This window comes from Triturus cristatus, chromosome 5_2 (genome assembly GCF_964204655.1).
Source record: "Triturus cristatus chromosome 5_2, aTriCri1.1, whole genome shotgun sequence".
NCBI lineage: Eukaryota > Metazoa > Chordata > Amphibia > Caudata > Salamandridae > Triturus > Triturus cristatus.
Genome location: NC_140588.1, coordinates 515,430,971 through 515,451,794, shown reverse-complemented (window position 1 = coordinate 515,451,794; position 20,824 = coordinate 515,430,971). Strand labels below are relative to the sequence as shown.

At 51.5% G+C, this 20,824-nt stretch overlaps 1 protein-coding gene across 3 annotated transcripts in view; it reads right to left on the bottom strand.

The window, feature by feature from the left end:
- TRANK1 (tetratricopeptide repeat and ankyrin repeat containing 1) overlaps positions 1-20,824 on the bottom strand; it is a 1,100,402-nt gene that overhangs the window by 591,188 nt on the left and 488,390 nt on the right. For all 3 annotated transcript variants that reach the window (XM_085607558.1, XM_085607559.1, XM_085607557.1), the window contains one exon: positions 12,420-12,563. In XM_085607558.1, coding sequence (XP_085463684.1) covers positions 12,420-12,563 — 144 coding nt within the window. The remainder of the gene's footprint in view (positions 1-12,419; positions 12,564-20,824) is intronic.

Genomic DNA, 20,824 nt, shown 5'->3' with positions numbered 1-20,824 from the left:
TGCTACTGCTATATGGTGCAAGTAAAAAGAAAGGAAACTACTTGAGTGCAGGTTCTGAAGCACTCCCGAGTATTCGTGGAGTAATACTCACATCCTAAAAATAACAATAAAGAAAATTACAATAGAAATATCAATGTTGTTCACAGGCTTTTTTTCCCAACATTATCTCAGAAAAAATATAGGCGCTTATAAGGCTCCACTAGGTTAATGATAATGTCTTTCATTTAACTTAAATAGACAAATCTGTAGCAAATCATGCTGAATTCAAAAATTATTTCACCAAAATGAAAACTTATTTGGTAGAATGCTTACCCCTCAATGTAGGGGGTCTCGCCTCACCCCACCTGGCATCCGCTCAGATGAATGAGGCCCCGCTCTGTATTAAAATAAACGGGTGTGACAATTTGTATGCCAAGCAAAGTTTGCCGTCAATATTAAAATCACTACGCGCTTGTGCTAAAAACAGGAACATGGAGAACAGAACAACGAACCATCCACGAGCTTGCCTTCTCAAATATTGTCTCAGGTATGGATATAACGACAGAGACAGGCTAGAAACAATAGCATTGCTGATGTTATCTGGATGGCTAACTATGAGGCTGCTGCCGTAACGAACCAGTCTACCTAACTTGGGATTATAGATGTAAACGGAGCATTGTCTAGAGACGCTCACCTATCCGTCGGTACCTCCGGCTGTGTAGAGCTGGACGGGGAGGCACCGACGCGTACAACTAACGCGTAGACGATGACACAGATATCTAAATAATCACATAAGATTTCATTCACAAAAAATTGGAATGCTGCTGGAGCATTACAGAGGCCAAACGGCATAACGCAGTATTCGTATAAACCGAATTTGGTACGGAATGCCGTCTTCCACTCATCTCCCTCTCTTACTCTAATCAAATGGTACGCACCTCTGAGATCTAGTTTGGTGAATATTTTCGCCTTACGTACTTGATCCAGGAGAGTGGAAATGAGTGGAAGAGGGTATTTGTTTTTTACCGTAGCTTTATTTAAAGCGCGGTAATCCAGGCATGCTCTCAGTCCTACCTCTCGTTTGGGGATGAAGAAAAGAGGCGAGGATACAGGGGAGGTGGAATGTCTAATAAAACCTTTCTCCAACATCTCCTGCAAGTAGTCATAAAGATATTTAGTCTCTGGTTCCGTTAATGCATATACTCGACTGATAGGCAGTTCAGCTCCAGGGATTAAATCAATCCTGCAGTCATATGCTCGATGAGGTGGTAGAGCTGTCGCTTTCACTTCATCAAACACACTAGCAAAATCTTGGTATTCAGCAGGCAGACTCGTGGCGTAAGAGGACGCCGTAGCGCAACATAAAGGCGTTTGCCAAAGCGCAGATTCTCTGTAACAGTGCAGTGTGCAAAAAGAAGACCTTAACGTTACTGTTCTAGAGACCCAGTCAATGTGGGGATTATGTTGTTGTAGCCATGGTACTCCTAATATGGCCCCAAACGTGGGAGTGTCTATGAGATCGAAAGAAATCAACTCTGAATGCCCATTGTCACACACCATAATAAGGTCAGGGGTTTGATGTTTAATCAACCCTGATGATAATTCCGACCCGTCCACTGCCGAACCCTTTCGGGATGGGGTTTTGTGATAAATTGCAGTCCCAAAGCTTTAGCTACCGTTATATCTAAGAAATTCCCAGTAGCCCCAGAATCTAGCAAAATAGCCATGGACTGTCTATGTTGAGAGGGCAAAATAAAGACCACCGAAATGATAAAATGTTTGGGCACAGGAGGCACGTGGGTAGAGACAGACTGCGGGATCTGAGACACAGAAGGACTTGGGAAATCGATCTCTAAACTTACCAAGTCTTTCTGTTTTCCGAAACAGGAACTGCCCCAGGTTTGTTTACGATAATATTACCTAACTTTTTAGGCTTCACGGGGCATTCTCGGGCAAAATGCCCTCCCTTACCACAGTAAAGGCATAAATTCAAACATCGTCGTTTGTCTCGTTCTTCCGCAGTTAAGGGGCCTCTGACCCCCCCGATCTGCATCGGCTCACTCAGCTCCCTGCTCCTCTCTGTGGCACCAGGAGAACGAGGGCAGGCGGTGAACAGTATGGGCGACGTTGGATGTCTCAGGTGTACATAACAAAGTATACATACAGCGACTTACAATGCGCTGTGTTGAATGTCCATCACCAAGAGAAGCCTCTATGTCTATTGATAGTCCTTTCTCCTTGATGATACCTTTAGCGGTTAAACAAAGCCACAGGACTGTCTATCCAGATGGGGGCGTTCGAGCGGGTCCGCCAAGAACAACGCTTACCAGTTTTTATGCCCCCGTGAGTTCCACAGCGCTTCCCGGCTCTGGAGGGCAAAGGGCAAATCAGCGCGAAGCAAGCGCTGACGGCATAGGTCGATAAGCGCATCCTCGCGCTAGAGGGCAAACGGTTAAACCAGCGCGAAGCAAGCGCTAAAGGCAGAGGCGGAAGAGACGACCACTGTCTGAACAGCGCTTCCTCGCGCTAGAGGGCAAAGGGCAAAGGGCAAATCCGCACGATGCAAGCGCTTATGGCAGAAACAAGGAAAACGGCAATATGTAAAACAGCGCTTCCTCGCGCTAGAGGGCAAGAAACTCCACACGCACGCGTTTCTAGCGCGTGTTAGTAAACAAAGGTTCGAACAGTCTTACGCTGCAAATTCCGTTGGTTTTGGCTCCACAAACACTTGGAAAACGGAGGCAAACGAGAAACCGGTCCAGGAAGGATCCAAACAGGAAACAGGGGCGTGGTCCAAATACAGGAAGTGAGGCCAAGCACTTGTGGGTGTAATCTTGCAGCCTATATGCCGGCAGCAGTCACGTGATCTAGTGTAAGGCAGCATGGGAAGGCATACAAGGTACTCCCCCTGTCAAAGCATTATGGGACTTGGAGTTTTCCTGTGTTTTGCAGATAAAATGAGTACAGGAGCACGACCTCTAACAAGCTGCGCATCAATGAACACAAAAGTACCATCCGTTGCAAGAAACAGGCGACTAAATTGACTCAGCACTTCCTCATCTTTCAACATAAGGCAGAGGAATTACAATGGACGGTATTAGAACAACCGTTCATTCCGCCACATGTTGGTGACATTACCCGCTTCCTATTCAAAAAGGAACAGAAATGGATTTATTTGCTCCATAGCGACACACAAGGGTTAAACGACGATATACCGTGGACTAGCCTCTAAGTTCATGTTGTATATCGCCCCAAGGCTATATGACTAATACAATCTTTTAGTCCTTTCTCACCTTGGTGTCAGCGGAGGATATTTAGCCAAATTGGGTACTGATGTTTCCTTTACGCTATCACTATACTGCCTCACTTTTATGAGCAGCTTCTTACACCACTCTTGAAACGACTGTATGTTTGCTCATTTAAATTTTAACATCAAGCTAAATTTTAACATCAAGCAACATTTCAACAACGTTGTGTTATCGACCCACATTGCTTCCATATGGGTATTACTCCATGCTATGTGTTTGTTACCTTTTTCGAGTACAACTCGGTACTTGATATTGTTTAAGCCTTTGCTGAAAGACTTCAACTCCCAGAAGTCTCCTTCGCTGCTGACGCACCCGTTACGAAGACGCGTGTTTATTTATACGCGTTAGTTGTACGCATCGGTGCCTCCCCGTCCAGCTCTACACAGCCGGAGGTACCGACGGATAGGTGAGCGTCTCTAGACAATGCTCCGTTTACATCTATAATCCCAAGTTAGGTAGACTGGTTCGTTACGGCAGCAGCCTCATAGTTAGCCATCCAGATAACATCAGCAATGCTATTGTTTCTAGCCTGTCTCTGTCGTTATATCCATACCTGAGACAATATTTGAGAAGGCAAGCTCGTGGATGGTTCGTTGTTCTGTTCTCCATGTTCCTGTTTTTAGGACAAGCGCGTAGTGATTTTAATATTGACAGCAAACTTTACTTGGCATACAAATTGTCACACCCGTTTATTTTAATACAGAGCGGGGCCTCATTCATCTGAGCGGATGCCAGGTGGGGTGAGGCGAGACCCCCTACATTGAGGGGTAAGCATTCTACCAAATAAGTTTTCATTTTGGTGAAATAATTTTTGAATTCAGCATGATTTGCTACAGATTTGTCTATTTAAGTTAAATGAAAGACATTATCATTAACCTAGTGGAGCCTTATAAGCGCCTATATTTTTTCTGAGATAATGTTGGGAAAAAAAGCCTGTGAACAACATTGATATTTCTATTGTAATTATCTTTATTGTTATTTTTAGGATTTGAGTATTACTCCACGAATACTCGGGAGTGCTTCAGAACCTGCACTCAAGTATTTTCCCTTCTTTTTTGGATACTTGCACCATATAGCAGTAGCATGTTTAATCTGGTCCTGACGAAAGCCTGATTGGCACTCAATCGATAGGCTGAAACATGTAGACCAACTCTAGGACACTAGCAGTTATTCTTTCAAACTGCTTTTGCACTGTTTTTAGTCGCATCCCTTGGTCAGTTATGAATAAAATGGTTGTACTGACCCAGTAGTTGTTTTTAACATTTACACTCACTAATTTTGTTTTTCTGCACTGCTTCAACACCATCAACCACATCTAATTGCATCTTAGCGACATCATAGTAGATCTGGGGTTGTGAATTTCATTGCTTCCTCTGTGTTCATACACCACATGGTTCTCCTGAACTGGAGTTGAGTGTATGGTTGAATCCTAAATGATGATGTGCGCTACTTTTAGTGGCTGATGGGATTCAATATCAATTATACTGTTCACGTTTGTGCTTTTTTCCTGACTTTGGAGATGCTTATATAGAAAGTATTGGCTCCTAAATCTTGACCCTGGTTTCCTTTTGTTGATATTGCATTAAGGTAAAGGGATTGGTAACCATAGGGTCGGTAAATAATTTTCCCTTTGACCCCCATTCAAAATTTATTTTTGTTGTAGTTGGCGTAGCGCCACTACGCAGAATTTTGCAAAAAATGTGTTGAAAACGAGCGCACGTCCTGAGGTTCCGTGTGCCCGGGACAGGGGTCCCTCGTGCCTGGGCAGGCTCCCCGGCCTGGCTCGGTTGAGAAGCAGGGACCGGCCCCGGGGCCTGGGTTTTGGTCAGGGCCTGGGGTTTGGGGGCTCCCATCCTGCAGCCTGCAAAGTGTCCATCTGCCCAGGACAAGGGTCCCTGGTGCAGAGCCCCGGAGACCTGCAAGGCTCCATGGGTCCCAGGCAGTCCTCCCCCGGGCGGCTGGGCCCCAGGAGCGCCTGCGGGCCTCCCCATGCCTGAGGCCCAGCGTGAGCCCTGCAGCCTCGGAGCCCTGCAGCCCCCGAGCCCTGCAGCCCCCGAGCCCTAAAGCCCCCCGGGCCCTAAAGCCCGCTGAGCCCTGCAGCACCCAGAGCCCTGCAGCACCCTGAGCCCTGCAGCCCCCTCGAGCCCTGCAGCCCCCTCGAGCCCTGCAGCCCCCTCGAGCCCTGCAGCCCCCTCGAGCCCTGCAGCCCCCTCGAGCCCTGCAGCCCCCTCGAGCCCTGCAGCCCCCTCGAGCCCTGCAGCCCCCTCGAGCCCTGCAGCCCCCTCGAGCCCTGCAGCCCCCCGAGCCCTGCAAGGGGCAGGGTATGCTAGGACACCCCTCCCGGGCTGGCGGTTCTCTGCCGGGGACCTGATGGGCTATGCCCGGGCAACACCTCCCTAGGCGTCCCGGGGCTCCCTCCTCCGGCCCGCGGCGTGGCAAAGTGCCCGGGACGGGCTCCATGGTTCCCGGGCAGTCATCCCCCGGGCGTCCGGGCCCGAGAGCTCCGGTGGTCCTTCCCCAGGCTTGAGTCCCAGCCGTGGTCCCCGAGTCCCTGGGAAGCAGAGACCCCCGAGCCCTGCGTGGGCAGGCGGGAACCCTACCGCGAAGGCTCGGGGTGGGCAGATGGGAGTCTTTTCGGTCCCGGCCATCTGGTCGCACCTCGCCCATCTGGTTGCACACAATGCTTTCCAATGGGGCGACCAGATGGCCGGGCCGGCCTGGAAGTCCCGTTGAGGGCTCATTTGCCTCCCGGATCCCAGTCAGGGCTCCAGGAGGTCGGGCACATTCGCGCCTAGAGTCCCCTGAGCCTCGCGGTGCGCACAGGTTCCCAGAAAGAGGGGTAGCCTTCCTCTGGATTACTAGAGGCAGGGTATGCCGGAACACCCCTCCTGGGCTGGCGGTTGTCTGCCGGGGACCAGATGGGCTATGCCTGGGCAACACTTCCCTAGGCGTCCGGGGCTCCCTCCTCCGGCACGCGGCTTGGCAAAGTTCCTGGGACAGGCTCCATGGTTCCCGAGCAGCCATTCCCAGGCGTCCTGCCGGAGAACTTCGATGGTCCTTCCCCGGGCTTGAGTCCCAGCCGGGATCCCTACCGCGAAGGCTCGGGGTGGGCAGATGGGAGTCCTTTCGGTCCCGGCCATCTGGTCGCACCTCTCCCCTCGGCCACCTGGTCGCGCGCAATGCTTTCCATTGGGGCGACCATATGGCCTTGGCCGGCCTGGAAGTCCAGATGAGGACTCATTTGCCTCCCAGATCCCAGCCAGGGCTCCAGGAGGTCAGGCACGTTCGCACCTAGGGTCCCCTGAGCCTCGCGGTGCGTGCGGGTTACCAGAAAGGGGGGTAGCCTTCCTCCGGATTACTAGGGACAGGGTACTCTGGGACCCCTCTCGGCCTAGCGGTCCTCAGCCGTCAGCTGGACAGGCCAGGATGCCGCCCCAGCCCTGGGTGTGTCCCGGGGCCTGCCGCGTGGCAGGCTGCCCCAGATGGGGTCCGGCAGGCCTCCCCCTGCTGGACTGGGTCATGGGGCCCCGGGGAGGGTGGTCTCACCACCCCAGGCTCCAACCTCAGTCCTGCTGCATGGCAGAGTGCCCGATTGAGGTCCCGCGGGCCCAGGGAGGCTTCCCCTTTGCCTACGGGTCCAGGCGCCCCGGCTGGGTCCAGGGGCCCCTTCGGGTCCCAGTTCGTGTGCTCTGGCCCTGGGCTCCGTCCCCCGGCCTGCTGCCCTGCCAAAGGCCCGGGACAGGGTTCCATCGTGCCCAGTGAGCCTTCCCTTGCTCTGCTGGGTTCAGGAGCTCCCTGCAGCCCCTTGGAGTATGGCCTCCCCACCCCGGGCTTCGTCCTGGGTCCTGCCAAGGAGGCTTCCCCTTTGCCTCCAGGCCTGGGAGTCCTGCCTGGGTCCAGGGGCCCCGCCGGGCCCCGGGTCTGGGGCTCAGGCCCTGGGCCCCGTCCCCGGGCCTGCGGCACTGCCAAAGGCTCGGGACGAGGTTCCGTTGTGCCCGGTGAGCGTACCCTTGCTTGGCTGGGTTCAGGAGCTCCGGCCTGGGCCCCTGAGGTCCTCTTTCCCACCCCGGGCTCCGTCCAGGGTCCTGCTGCGTGGCAGGGTGCCCGGGACAGGGTCCGGCGGGCCCGGGGAGGCTTCTCCTGCGCCTCTGGGCCTAGGAGCCCCGGCTGGGTCCAGGGGCCCTGACGGGCCCTGGGTCGGGTGCTCCGGCCCCTGGGCCCCGTCCTCTAGCCAGGACAGAGGTCGATCGGTCCCACTCCCCTGCTTGTCAAGGTGTCTGCAGGCCCAGGGTCGGAGGAACCGTTGGGTCCCACTCGCAGCCTCCATAGCTGGGGCCCAGCTGGGGCCCTGGGCCTCTGGTCCCCCATACCCCGGCGCCCGCTCACTCTTTCGTTGGAGCACAGAGCGACCTTTCGAGCCTGGCCATCTGGTCTCGCCTTTCCCTTCGGCCATCTGGTCGCGCCTATTCCCTTCGGTCATCTGGTCGCACCTATTCCCTTCGGCCATCTGGTCGCACCTATTCCCTTCGGCCATCTGGTCGCACCTATTCCCTTCGGCCATCTGGTCGCGCCTATTCCTTTCGGCCATCTGGTCGCGCCTATTCCCTTCGGCCATCTGGTCGCGCCTATTCCCTTCGGCCATCTGGTCGCGCCTATTCCCTTCGGCCATCTGGTCGCGCCTATTCCCCTCGGCCATCTGGTCGCGCCTATCCCCTCGGCCATCTGGTCGCGCCTATCCCCTCGGCCATCTGGTCGCGCCTATTCCCTTCGGCCATCTGGTCGCGCCTATTCCCTTCGGCCATCTGGTCGCGCCTATTCCCCTCGGCCATCTGGTCGCGCCTATTCCCCTCGGCCATCTGGTCGCGCCTATCCCCTCGGCCATCTGGTCGCGCCTATCCCCTCGGCCATCTGGTCGCGCCTATCCCCTCGGCCATCTGGTCGCGCCTATCCCCTCGGCCATCTGGTCTCGGCCATCTGGTCGCGCCTATCCCCTCGGCCATCTGGTCGCGCGCAATGCATTCCAGTGGGGCGATCAGATGGCCGGGCTTGCCTGAAAGTCCCGATGAGGGGTCCAGGAGGTCGGGTACATTCGCGCCTTGGGTGCCCTCTGTCACCTCGTAAGCACGGATCACAAGAAAGGGGGGTAATTTTTCCTCCAGATTACTAGAGAGAGGGTCAGTCAGACCTCCGTGAGGTCCAGTGATTCAGAAACAGGGGAAGGTACGCACCTGCCTCTCAGCCCCTTCCCGATGGTCCTTTTCCCCCCCCGAGTTTGCTGGATCAGACCTCTGCGAGGTCCGGCGATCTTGAGACAGGGAAGGCAGCACCCGGGCCCGCGTGCCGGGGCCCCCAGGGGCCCAGGTACGCACCTGCCTCTCAGCCCCTTCCCGATGGTCCTTTTTTCCCCCAGTTTGCTCAGTCAGACCTCCGTGAGGTCCGGCGATTCTCAGACAGTGGAAGGCAGCACCCAGGCCTGCCCGCTGGGGCCCCCAGGGGCCCAGGTCTGCTCTTGCCTCTCGGCCCCTTCCCGATGGGCCTTTCCTGTGAGCCTGCTCGCCCCAGAAGCAGGCAGGGATGTGAAGCTGGCATCCCCCCCGCGCAGGGCGGCCTGCCAGGGGATGCCTTGGCCGTACTCTGATCGATTGGGCACTCTCGGTCTGTTTAGGGATGGACTGCTTGGCCAGCCACGGCTGTTTCAAGTAAGGAGCTTCCTCCCCGCATGGACTGTCTGACTAGAGGGCCTGCCGCCTGGTGGGTGGCCCTTCACCCTACCCAGCAGAGCGAAGGCCGAGTGGCCCCGGCAGCTCGTGTCCCCCAGGGGTCTGACCCAAGCGGAAGGGGTCGGGTGGCGCCAGGCCCGTGGATACTGCTGCCCAGCAGGTTCGCAGGCCCGTGCGCCACACCGTCACCCCTCTCCGCCCAGCACATTTCCACAGCAGCTCGGATTGTTCCGAGGGGTGTCGCCGCCGCCAGGCTCCGGCACCCCTGCGTCTCGCTCAGGCTGCGCCTCGGCCCGCCTCTCCCTTCCGGGGGAGACGGCTGGGCCTGCAGATGCCCATGCGACCGCACCTCTCCACCCCTCCAGCGAGTGGGCTCGTTCCCCTAGCAGGCCCCCGAGAGGGAGGGGTGCGTGAAGGTTGTCCGGTCGGAGAGATGGGCACACGGCCCCCCGAATCCACCCCATCAGCAGGTGCGGCTACCTGGTTGATCTTGCCAGTAGCATATGCGTGTCTCAAAGATTAAGCCATGCACGTGTAAGTACACACGGTCGGTACAGTGAAACTGCGAATGGCTCATTGAATCAGTTTTGGTTCGTTTGATCGCTCCATCTGTTACTTGGATAACTGTGGTAATTCTAGAGCTAGTACATGCCGACGAACGCTGACCTCCCGGGATGCGTGCATTTATCAGACCAAGACCAATCCGGGCTGGCCCGGCCGCTTTGGTGACTCTAGATAACCTCCGCATCACCGAACTGAAATGCATTGTCACGCATAATGCATAGTCTTGGAGCGGTCACAGAAAGCACACTACAAACAGTCTGTTGCAGCTGGCAGCCAGTGCTGTCTGCTACAATGTATCTTTTGTGATAACCCGCGGGGCACGCAGTGGTGCTCCCAGTCACTAGACAGCCTGAGTGATCATGTCATAGGCCAGCACAGGTGCAGTGATTGACACAGTCTCAGACTGGCCCGGCCGAAGCGCCTCAGGAGGACACCTGATGTCACGTCCTGCTTCCAGAGAGCGCAGGTAGTAATTAAATGTTTGCGGGGACTTCGGACTTACTCTGGTGCGGACTGGTCCGGCTGCTTAGTCTCACTCACTGGTTTGCAGGCGGCCGGGAAATCTGGTGCTCGCCCCGCAGCACATTGCTATTCACACCTCACTAAGACCTGCCCTACCCAGCTGGGCCCATCGTGCTGAGGGACCAGGCCAGGAACTAAATGGTCACGCTGCCCACCGGCCAATTATTTCCGGCAGCCCGGGAGGGCCGACACAAGACAACATGCAGTCAGTCAACTGACCGCCGTGAGAGGCTGAGGGCCAGTCATCACCGGTGCAGAGTCACGCTTCCTCAACATGGGGGCAGAAGAAGGCCAGAACGAACGCTGTAAGTTAAGCAGCCACTAGTCAAATTAACACAATCAAATTAATGTAATGTTAGGATTGTGTGTGACGTATTATTCTAGTACTGTTGCTGCAGCAAGATTGGTGCATTTAAAGTGAGTGCATGTGAGATTTACCACTCTGCTTAATTATCAGTTTTATAGTGCTAGCCTAGCGCCTGTGTCACCTCCAAGGGACACGTGTATATATATCAGCAGTGGTGAGGGATGAACGTCGACTGGCGCGGATCTACTATATGAAACTAGTTATTCGCCAATCCAGTCACCCATTCTTTTCTTCCAATCCTTCCTGCTGGCAAACACTGAGGCTGAGCACTCCCTCTCTGCCTCAAGTGAACACTGGAGTGACGCCTTGTCTGCGTGTGACCATGCAGAGTCTGATTAGCCAGCAGCAGAAACAGGTGGGCGGCAGTTTTGTCTTTCCTTGCCGCACACGCAGGGGTCAAAGCAGCGCCTTTCTTCCAGATGTCATCTTCTGTGAGCCGGGGCCTGTCCCGGTTTGGAGCTAGGGCTTGCCCGGCCTCCTATTCCCACGTACTGGTCACCAGGTCACTAGGCATCAAAAGATTCATGCACTGTGTGTGTTGCTAACACGGCCCTCCTATCCCTGTCCCCAGGCAGTATTTCATCACGGGCGTGCTGTGTGGTGAGTACAGTGCTGCTCATATCACCCGAAACAATTGAGTGCTGGAGTCAGGTGCATCCATGTTGTTTGTGGTAATATAGGCACCAAAATGTAAAACAAGTGTAGTGCTATTAGAAAAATTAAAAGTTCCTGTGCTGATAAAAGGAGCACAAGTACGAGTCAATTTTTGTTCGAATCAAACTGCTGAAGTGTATCTGCAAGCAGAACTGTCTATGTGAACGTGCACCTCTTTTGGTAGCACTAACATGTTTGTTTCAGTTTATTACTAAAAACTTAAACAATGCTTCTCTGGAAGTAACCTAAATTGTGTAGTCCCCCTAAAACTATTTTTTCAAGCCAAATGTACCAGATATGCAGAGTTAGTGTAGTTCCTTTTAATATGCCCAGAGATGGAGTCTATGCTGGAAAAAAACACAATTTTATTCCATATGGTGTCAAGATTACAGTTTGGGCCTGTGATATTTTCTTCCAGTTAGTATATTCTACAGGCAAATCTGTTTTTAACAGTGGTACTCCTGATCCTATAAAGGTTTGCTTATCTACAAATATATTTAGTATTGAGGTGCAGTCCGAGAGTCTGTGTGACCTCCAGACCCCATGAGTTGGTTCGCTGCAAGACTGTGGAGTATTAACAAAATATGAGTGTAGCAGAAACGATAATAAAGTTCTTGGAATGAGTTCTGCTGTGGACCATAACTGAAGCGGTTTACTTTATGAAATATTGTTTTGTCCATAAAGTTTAGATTACTTTCAGATTAGTAAATTAAATTGGTGTTGCTAGTCTGTGCAGCTGGATTGCAAGGAGTTATCCCCAGTTAGTGCCCTTCCATTTCTGGTGCTTTGAAGCAATATTCAAGATCTCCTTAGAGTTTTTCATTGCTCATATGGGTGTCATTTCTGATATTTATATGTTTCCCTTGTATTCATTGCTATAATTTGATTGCGAGAAAGTGTCACTCATACTCATTGAAACGTCACACATAATTACACTTAAATTATGAAAATGTCACACATAGCATTCTGAAACCTTGGCTGCTATGAGGTGGTTAAAACGTCAATTGCTGGAATGCAAAATTCTTGAAACTTAACAGAAAAAGATGTTCCTATATTTGGGATTCTTAGGTGCAACATTCAGTCAGTAGGAAATCAACACTGTATGATAAACTCAAAATAGATGTCTTCTGATCACTGAATGACTATGTTTATTATGATCCCAACATCTCTGCTAGCTTCTCTCCTGACTCTTCCTCCTGTGTATTCCCACTTCACTTGTTTTTGCAGATTCACCTCAGAGGCACATAACTGTATCTTATCAGTCAAAATGTTTTATAACTACATTTATGTGGTTGTCATACATACGTTTCAAGTTATAGCCACTGGACGGAGTTGTAGGAAAAGCAGCAACAACATGTAGAATTGTACTGCCATCTTTATCTTGATGGTTGATCTTCTCTTTCATTTTCGGTTTATTCATTAGTAACCATTTCAAAAGGCTGTTTTCTTCTACAGAGGAAAAACAAAAACATGTGAAATTTTCATTTAAGTTGTTCTTAGCGACTGAATAATTACAATCAGCAAAAATAGCATGGATCTGAATATTATGCAAACTGCAAGCTAGCCATGTACTAATAAAACAAGTGTTCCTTCTCTATCGAAAATCGGTTAACCTCTTGTAAACTTACACCAAGAAACAACCAAGTGTTCCTTGTAGCCTACATGTATGCACCAGAACACACCAAATTCATGTCCCAACCACTTAATCCAAGAAGTATTCATGTGCTCACTGTCGACTTGTCTAGCCCCTGCGGCACCATTATTTTAATAATCGAGGCAGTCAAGCTTCCTCTGCTCCATAACCCTTCTCTAGCCACCTCACAGAAATCTTTCTCTTGGGCTTCTATAAAAGAGCAACCAAGATCCGGATGAATTAATTTTTTTGTGTTAATTTCTTGCACCATTGCATAATCCTGGCAGCCTATCTTCTACTTCAGACCCTGTGCCAGGAAATATTCAAGTGGTCATGGAAATCTCTACTGTACCCACTTACCTCCCTCCTCACCTCTCCCTATACCCCATTCCTCTTCCCCTCCCCTTCTTTCACTTAGGACTCTCTCTCTTACTCTGTTTCTTCATTTCTTCATCTCAAACTGTCCCACTCCCACGTCTATCCTCCAATTCCTTTGCTTCAACCACTGAACATTCACTTCAACCTCTCACCCACCTACCATATAATCCACTATCTATGAATTTTCCTCAACCGCTTCTCATGTGTGCCCTATGTTGCTATGTCAGTCCCCTATTAAACAGACCTTTCAACATCAATTCTCTTTTGGCAGAACCCCCACATTCTATACACCATGCATGCTTATCTCTCAAACGTTCAACTAACATGCAAACTGCTTCAAAATCAGGAAAAAGCACATTCACTTTATGTGAGAAAGTGCCATCTTTCTTGCATGGTATGCCCCCACTTTTTGCTGAATGTACTTTGACTGAGTGTGCCCTGGACTCCTGCCAATCAGGTGCCCAGGGCCTATGTTCCTTCCCTAAAAACTATGCTGAAACCTAAAACCCAAATTGGCAAACCCTGGCCACATGTCAGCCCCTGGTAAATGGTACCCTAGGTACCCAGGGAATGGTTACCAGGGAAGGGACCTAAGGACTGCAGCACTTATTGTGCCACCCTTAGAGGCCCTGTACCCTAACACAAACACACTGCCCTTGCAGGCGGAGTGTCTGGGTACAGGACAAAACAGAGAGTCGCCATGGCACACATCTCTGTGTGCCATGCCCACAACATACACTGCCCTGGCAGATATCATCCACCCCTCTAGCTGGGTGCCCTATGCCAGTGGAGTGGGCACAGGAGCATGAGCCCTGTGCCCCTACAGTACCCAGGTCCATTCCTGGGCACTGTAAGTGCAGTACTGCCATTTAAGATGATATGGTGCTGGGAGATCGTCAAACATGAACTCCACAGCACCATGATGGCTCCACTGAAGACTGAGACGTTTGATATCAAACTTCTCAGTACATTAAACTCGCACTCAATCAATCAATCAATCACGACATTTGTAAAGTGCGCTACTCACCCGGAAGGGTCTCAAGGCGCTGGGGGGGAGGGGTACGTTACTGCTCGAACAGCCAGGTCTTGAGCTGCTTCCTGAAGGAGAGATGGTCTTGGGTTAGCCGAAAGTGGATGGGGAGGGAGTTCCAAGTCTTGGCTGCCAGGTAGGAGAAGGATCTTCCTCCGGCGGTGGCTCTGCGGATGCGTGGTACGGTGGCGAGGGCGTGGCTGGTCGATCGTAGCTGGCAGGTGGGCGTGTAGAAGGTCATGCGGTCGTTAAGGTACTTGGGGCCCAGGTCGTGGAGAGCCTTTTGTGCGTGGGTGAGGAGTCTGAACGTGCTGACGGGGAGCCAGTGCAGGTCTCTTAGGTGTCCGGTGATGTGGCTTTGTCGGGGGATGTCCAGGATGAGTCGTGCGGAGGCGTTCTGGATGCGTTGGGAGTCTTTTTTGAAGTTTGGCTGTGGTTCCGGCGTAGAGGGTGTTCCCGTAGTCCAGTCGGCTGGTGACGAGTGCCTGGGTAACGGTCTTCCAACGGAATCCATCTGAAGATCTTGCGGAGCATGCGCAGGGTGTTGAAGCATGATGAGGAGACGGCGTTGACTTGTCTGGTCATCGAGAGGGAGGAGTCATGCCAGTGCAGGATTTAATGTACATTGCACGACAGAGGGCATCTTAGAGATGCCCCCTGAACCTAACCTACAATCCACATCTAGTCTGAGGGGCTGCCTAGGCTGCCACACAGCAGACATGTTGCTAGACCCCTGGGTAGAGAACCATCCGCTCTCCTGGGCCTGCAACAATGTACATCCTGGGCGAGGTGCTAGGTCTCCTCCCCCATGATGAGAAGGGGAAGCTTCAAAGGCATGCCGCCTTTGTGAGCTTCTCCAGGCCTCTTGCTGTACTCAGCAACTGGCCCCTACCGGTTCTAAACCCCCACTCTGGCGGGAAGACTGGCCGGAAACCCCAAGGAAGGACAGGGGGTGTGCCAGCCTCTGCCAACCCCATCCCTCAGATGGGGATGGTGAGGTGTAGCACACCCCCCGGGCTCTCACTATCTTGAAGATGGCAAGCCCTGCCCAATCAGGACTAGGCCACTGCCCCCCTCCCACAGGAGAGTGGCAGGATAAGGGGTGTACCCACCCCAGGGCAGGGACCCAGTGGTCCCTGCCCTTTACCTACCTGTAACGCCCCTAAATTTAGTATTTAGGGGCACCCTGAACCTTCCTTCCTTAGATCCAGATTCCAAAACAGCAAAGAAGATCAAGAAGAAAGAAGACCTGTCGTGCAGCTGCTAAGAAGAGGAAGATACCAACTGCTTTGGCCCCAGCTCTACCAGCCTGTCGACCCTCACACCTGCTCCTGCTAAATCCCGGCATCTCCCATGGCCAGCAACCTCACAAATCCCCAGAGGACCCGACTACCTTGTGACTCTGAGCATCTGGGACTCCCACGAGCAGTGGCTCTGCTCACAGCAAGTAACTGACCCATGGCATCAGCCAAGAACCGCGAACCCTGCACACTCTGCACCCGCCAAGCCTGGCCTGTGCCGGAGTAGACAAAGACCCCAAGGACGTTCCCCCGGCGACTGTGACCCCAAATCCGGCACCCAAGGACCCACCTTGACGCTCCTGACGCCTGCAGCCTCAGAACCAGGGACCCCCCCCCCCCACCCCAACAGCGATCAACAGAGGGTAAGATTTCCCAACACCAAAAGGCACCCCTGCACCCGGCACCCCCCTGTGTCCAACTCCTGGGTACCTACCGATCCTCCAACTACCCAACTTACCTCTCGAAGTGGTGGTCGCACCTGAAGAATCTTCGTCCCCGAGCTTGAAGCCTTTATTCGTTCTTGAGCTTTTCCATTGCAATCCATTGAGCGCCCAACAGCTCAAAAGCACCCTGCACCCATCCGCCCGAGGGGCCCTGGCAGTGCAACTTCTACTTCTATCTACTTCCCTGCCCTGAGCAAGTGACCAGGAGCCCAGCTCCCAGAGCCGTGTGGCCTGCTAGTCAGCAGTCAGCAGCCACCAACCAAGGGCACCCTGCCTCCCATAGGATAACACTGGGCCTAACTCACTCTGCACCCGGTTGACCCTGTGCCGCTGAGGGTGTAACAACTGTGCTTACCTGACCCTGGCAGAGCCCGGAGTCTGTGCCCAGAACCTTAACTCTGCCAGTCGAGTTCTTATCCAAAAGCCGATAACTCACTTTTCTTCCATAGGGTAACATTGACTGGTTTCTCTTGAAATTTCTTCTAAGTGTGGAGTTTCGAAACTTTAAAATATTCACCTAAAATCAACCGTGTAACGAAAACTGAAATACTCACCTGCTATTAGGAGAGATCCCAGTGCTGGATCTTGGTGCCCAGCACTGACCCTGAAAAGTACTTACAACCGTACTTGCCACTAACTCAATTTTCTTCCATAGGAAACCATTGACTGTTTTTCTGTGAAATTTCGATTTTGCAAACTTATAAATATTCGTTAGAAATCGCCTGTACAACTTAAACGCAGTTTCTCAACTGCTTACAGGTGGTACACTAGTGCTGGATCCAGGATCCAACACTGACCTAGAAAACAGTAACCATAACCCCACTTACCTGCTATGTGAATTTCCTCCCACAGGATAACATTGGTAATTTGATAAAAAGTTTCTAAGTGTCAATTTTTAAAATAGCAAAGGAATATGCTACTTACAAGTATGCATCTGTTTTTGGCATGTAGAGCTGCAGATCTACACACTTTTGCATAGATCGCCATCTGGTGTTGGGCCCGGATGTTTGCAGTTTGTTTTTCCTCTAGGAAAGTCTTTGGAAGTCACGAGGTCGGTGACTCCTCCTTTGGATCGTATTGCGCATGGGCTTCGGCTCCATCCTCAGATTGTTTTTCGCCAGCAGGGAAAGATGGAGCGTGGTAGTAACAGTGAAGAAACCCATGTGTGTTGTATCTAAATAAGATAGACTGGAACAGATACAGGTAGCCGGGGAGGCGGGTGGGCGTGTGTAGATCTGCAGCTCTACATGGCAAGAACAGATGCATACTGGTAAGTAGCATATTCCGTTCGAGGCATATGAGCTGCAGATTACACACTTTTGCATAGACTATATAGCAGGTTCCAACCTTAGCGGCGACCACCGGTATCTGTTGCAGTTGTTTGAAATAGTGTCAGTTAGTACAGCCTGGCCCACACTAGCTTGTTGCTTGGTTTGCACATCTACACAGTAGTGTTTAGTGAAAGCGTGCGGTGTGGACCATGTAGCTGCTTTGCAGATATCATCTAATGGGATGTTCCCTAGAAAAGCCATAGAAGCCCCTATCTTCCGTGTAGAATGGGCTTTAGGGGGAAGGGATAGCGTTCGTTTTGCTTTGTGGTAGCAAATCTGGATGCATTTTACAATCCACCTAGCTATCCCTGATTTTGAGATGGGGTTGTCCTTGTGTGGTGGAGAGAAAGAGACAAACAGTTGTTTGGTCTTTCTGAAAGGTTGTGTTCTTTGGATATAGTAAAGTAAGGCTCGTTTGACATCTAGCGTGTGTAGAGCCCTTTCTGCAACAGTCTGAGGTTGCGAGAAAAATACTGATAATTCTACAGATTGGTTTAGGTGAAAAGGGGAAATGACTTTAGGTAGGAATTTTAGGTTGGTACGGAGAACAACCTTGTTCTGGTGCATTTGAAGGAAAGGTTCTTGTATGGTAAGTGCTTGTATCTTACTGACCCTTCTAAGGGAAGTGATGGCTACAAGGAAAGCTGTTTTCCATGTGAGAAATTGCAGTTCGCATTTATGCAAAGGTTCGAAGGGAGGCCCCATTAGCCTTGTGAGAACGATATTTAAGTTCCACACAGGTGAGGGTGGTACTCTGGGGGGGAAATACTCCTTTTAGGCCTTCCATGAAGACTTTAATGGCAGGTACTCTAAAGAGCGATAGATGTTGCCTGTTTTGTAGGTAAGCTGCAATAGCTGCCAGGTATATGCTAGATTACACCTTTGTAGGTGGAGTAAGTAGCATATGATGTGTTGTGTAGACACGTCTAGAGGATTGATTGTGTTGTTATGGCAATAAACAACAAATCTTTTCCACTTGGCAGCGTAGCAGGCTCTAGTGGTAGGGCGTCTAGCTTCTCTGATGACGTTCATACAGTCAGGGGGAAGGTTTAGGTATCCGACTTCTAGGATTTCAGGAGCCAGATCGCAAGGTTGAGCTGAGCTGGGTCCGGGTGCCTGATCTCTCCATGGTTCTGGGTTAGGAGGCATGGTGAGAGGTGTAGCTTTTGGTGTGGTACTACCGAAAGTTCCAGCAGCGTGGTGTACCACGGTTGTCTGGCCCATGTTGGAGCTACAAGGATCAGCGTGAGGGAATGCTGTTGTAGCTTTCGCACCACTAATGGAATGAGTGGGAGAGGTGGAAAAGGGTACGCAAATTTGCCTGACCAATTCATCCATATCGCATTTCCTTTGGACAATGGGTGTGGGTATCTGGCGGCGAAGCTTGGGCATTTTTTGTTTTCGTGGGTGGCGAAGAGGTCTATCTGTGGATGCCCCCACATTTGAAAGAACGGATGAAGAACCTGTGGGTGAAGTTCCCACTCGTGGATCTGTTGTGTCTGTCTGCTGAGCAGATCTGCCACGGTGTTTTGGACTCCTGGGACATGTTGGGCTAGGAGAAAGATTTTGTCTGGAATTGCCCATCTCCATATGCTTTGTGCTAATTGAGAGAGCTGTGGAGAGTGTGTGCCGCCTTGTTTTTGAATATAATACATGGCCGTCATGTTGTCTGTGCGAATGAGGACTGCCTTGCCTGAAATCCGTGGTTGAAAGGACTTTAGGGCTAGAAAGATTGCTAGTAACTCCAAATGGTTGATATGGAGTAACTTTTGCTGAGTCGTCCACGTGCCCTGCATAGTGAGATATAATAGGTGAGCTCCCCAGCCGGAGAGCGATGAGTCTGTTAGTATTATTTGTGGAACCGGGTGCAGGAACGGTCGACCTTTGGAAAGGTTTGTGGTGTTCCACCACTGCAGAGAGCGATGGGTGCGACCGTCTACCAAGACCAGATCTGTCAGTTGCCCCTGGGCCTGGTTCCATTGACGCGCTAAGCACTCTTGGAGTGGACGCATCTGGAGTCTTGCGTGAGGCACTATGAAAATGCAAGAGGCAATCATCCCTATCAGTTGCATAAACACTCTTGCTGGGAGGGAGTGTTGAAGTACGAATTTTTGTCGCAAAGCCTGAATGATTGCAATCCTGGTCGGATTGGGGTAAGCTATTGCTTTTGAGGTGTCTATGGTGGCACCGAGGTATTGTTTTATCTGGGATGGTGTTAGCTGGGACTTTTGGTGGTTCACCGTGAAGCCTACTTGGTGAAATAGTTGGATTGTAGTGGCGGTGTGGTGTACACATTGGTTGTATGAGGTGGCTTCTATCAGCCAGTCGTCCAAGTATGGGAAGACGTGAATGTGCTGTCTTCTGAGGTGTGCCGCCACTACCGCTAGGCACTTGGTGAATACCCGTGGTGCTGTTGTGAGTCCGAATGGGAGCACCTTGAACTGGTAGTGTTGTCTGTCCACTACAAATCTGAGGTACTTTCTGTGAGCATGGTGTACTGGAATGTGGAAGTATGAGTCTTTCAAGTCCAGTGTGGTGAGAAAGTCGTTCTGGGAGAGGAGCGAAAGCACCTGCTGAAGCGTTACCATGTGAAAATGGTCTGAATGTATGTATGTGTTTAGGGGCCGGAGATCTAGAATAGGTCATAGAGTCTCGTCCCTTTTTGGTTAAGAAAATATAGGGAGTGGACCCCTAAATTTTGCTGGTTGACAGGAACGTATTCTATTGCCTGTTTTTGTAGGAGGGAGATTACCTCCTGCTTTAGTAATGTGGAATGTTCTTGTGACATTGGGCGTTGCCTGGGTGGAATGTTTGGGGGGGTAGATGTTAATTCCAGGCAGTATCCGGACCGAATAATTTAGGTCACCCACTTGTCTGAGGTGATGGTCTCCCAGACATGAAGGAAATTTTGAAGTCTGCCCCCGACCGGAGTGGGATGGTCTGGAGGGAGCGAGGGGAAGTCATTGGGTAGGTGGTGTGGCAGAGCGGGCGGTATTTGTTTTGCCTCTGCCTTTGTTATTATTGCCCCTATAGCCGCCTCTTTGGTAACCCCTTGTGAAGGTGGACTGAGTGGGGGATTTGTAGGAAGTGGACGCATTATCTGAGGAGTAGCCTCTAGATGTACTCCGAAAGGAAGAGCGGCGAAAAGAGCGCCTAGGAGGGTGTGACTGCAGGGCTCCCATGGACTTCGCCGTATCGGTGTCCTTCATTTTTCCGAGGGCCTCATCTACCTTAGGCCGAATAGGTGTTCTTGGTCAAAGGGATGATTCAGGGTGGAGACTTGTACCTCTGGTTTAAATCCTGATATTCTTAGCCAAGCATGGCGACGGAGGTGGACGCTAGTATTAATGGCCCTGGAGGCTGTGTCTGCTGCATCTAAGGCACAGCGTATAGAGGTGTTAGTTATTGTCTTACGCTCTTGAATTAATTCATTGGCCCTTGTTTTATATCTTTCAGGGAGGTGGTGCATTATGTTTTCTAATTCATCATAATGTGCCCTATCGTATCTGGCCAATAGCGCTTGGGTGTTGGCGATACGCCATATATTGGCTGCCTGTGACGCAGTGCGCTTTCCTGATGCGTCCAGTAGCTTTG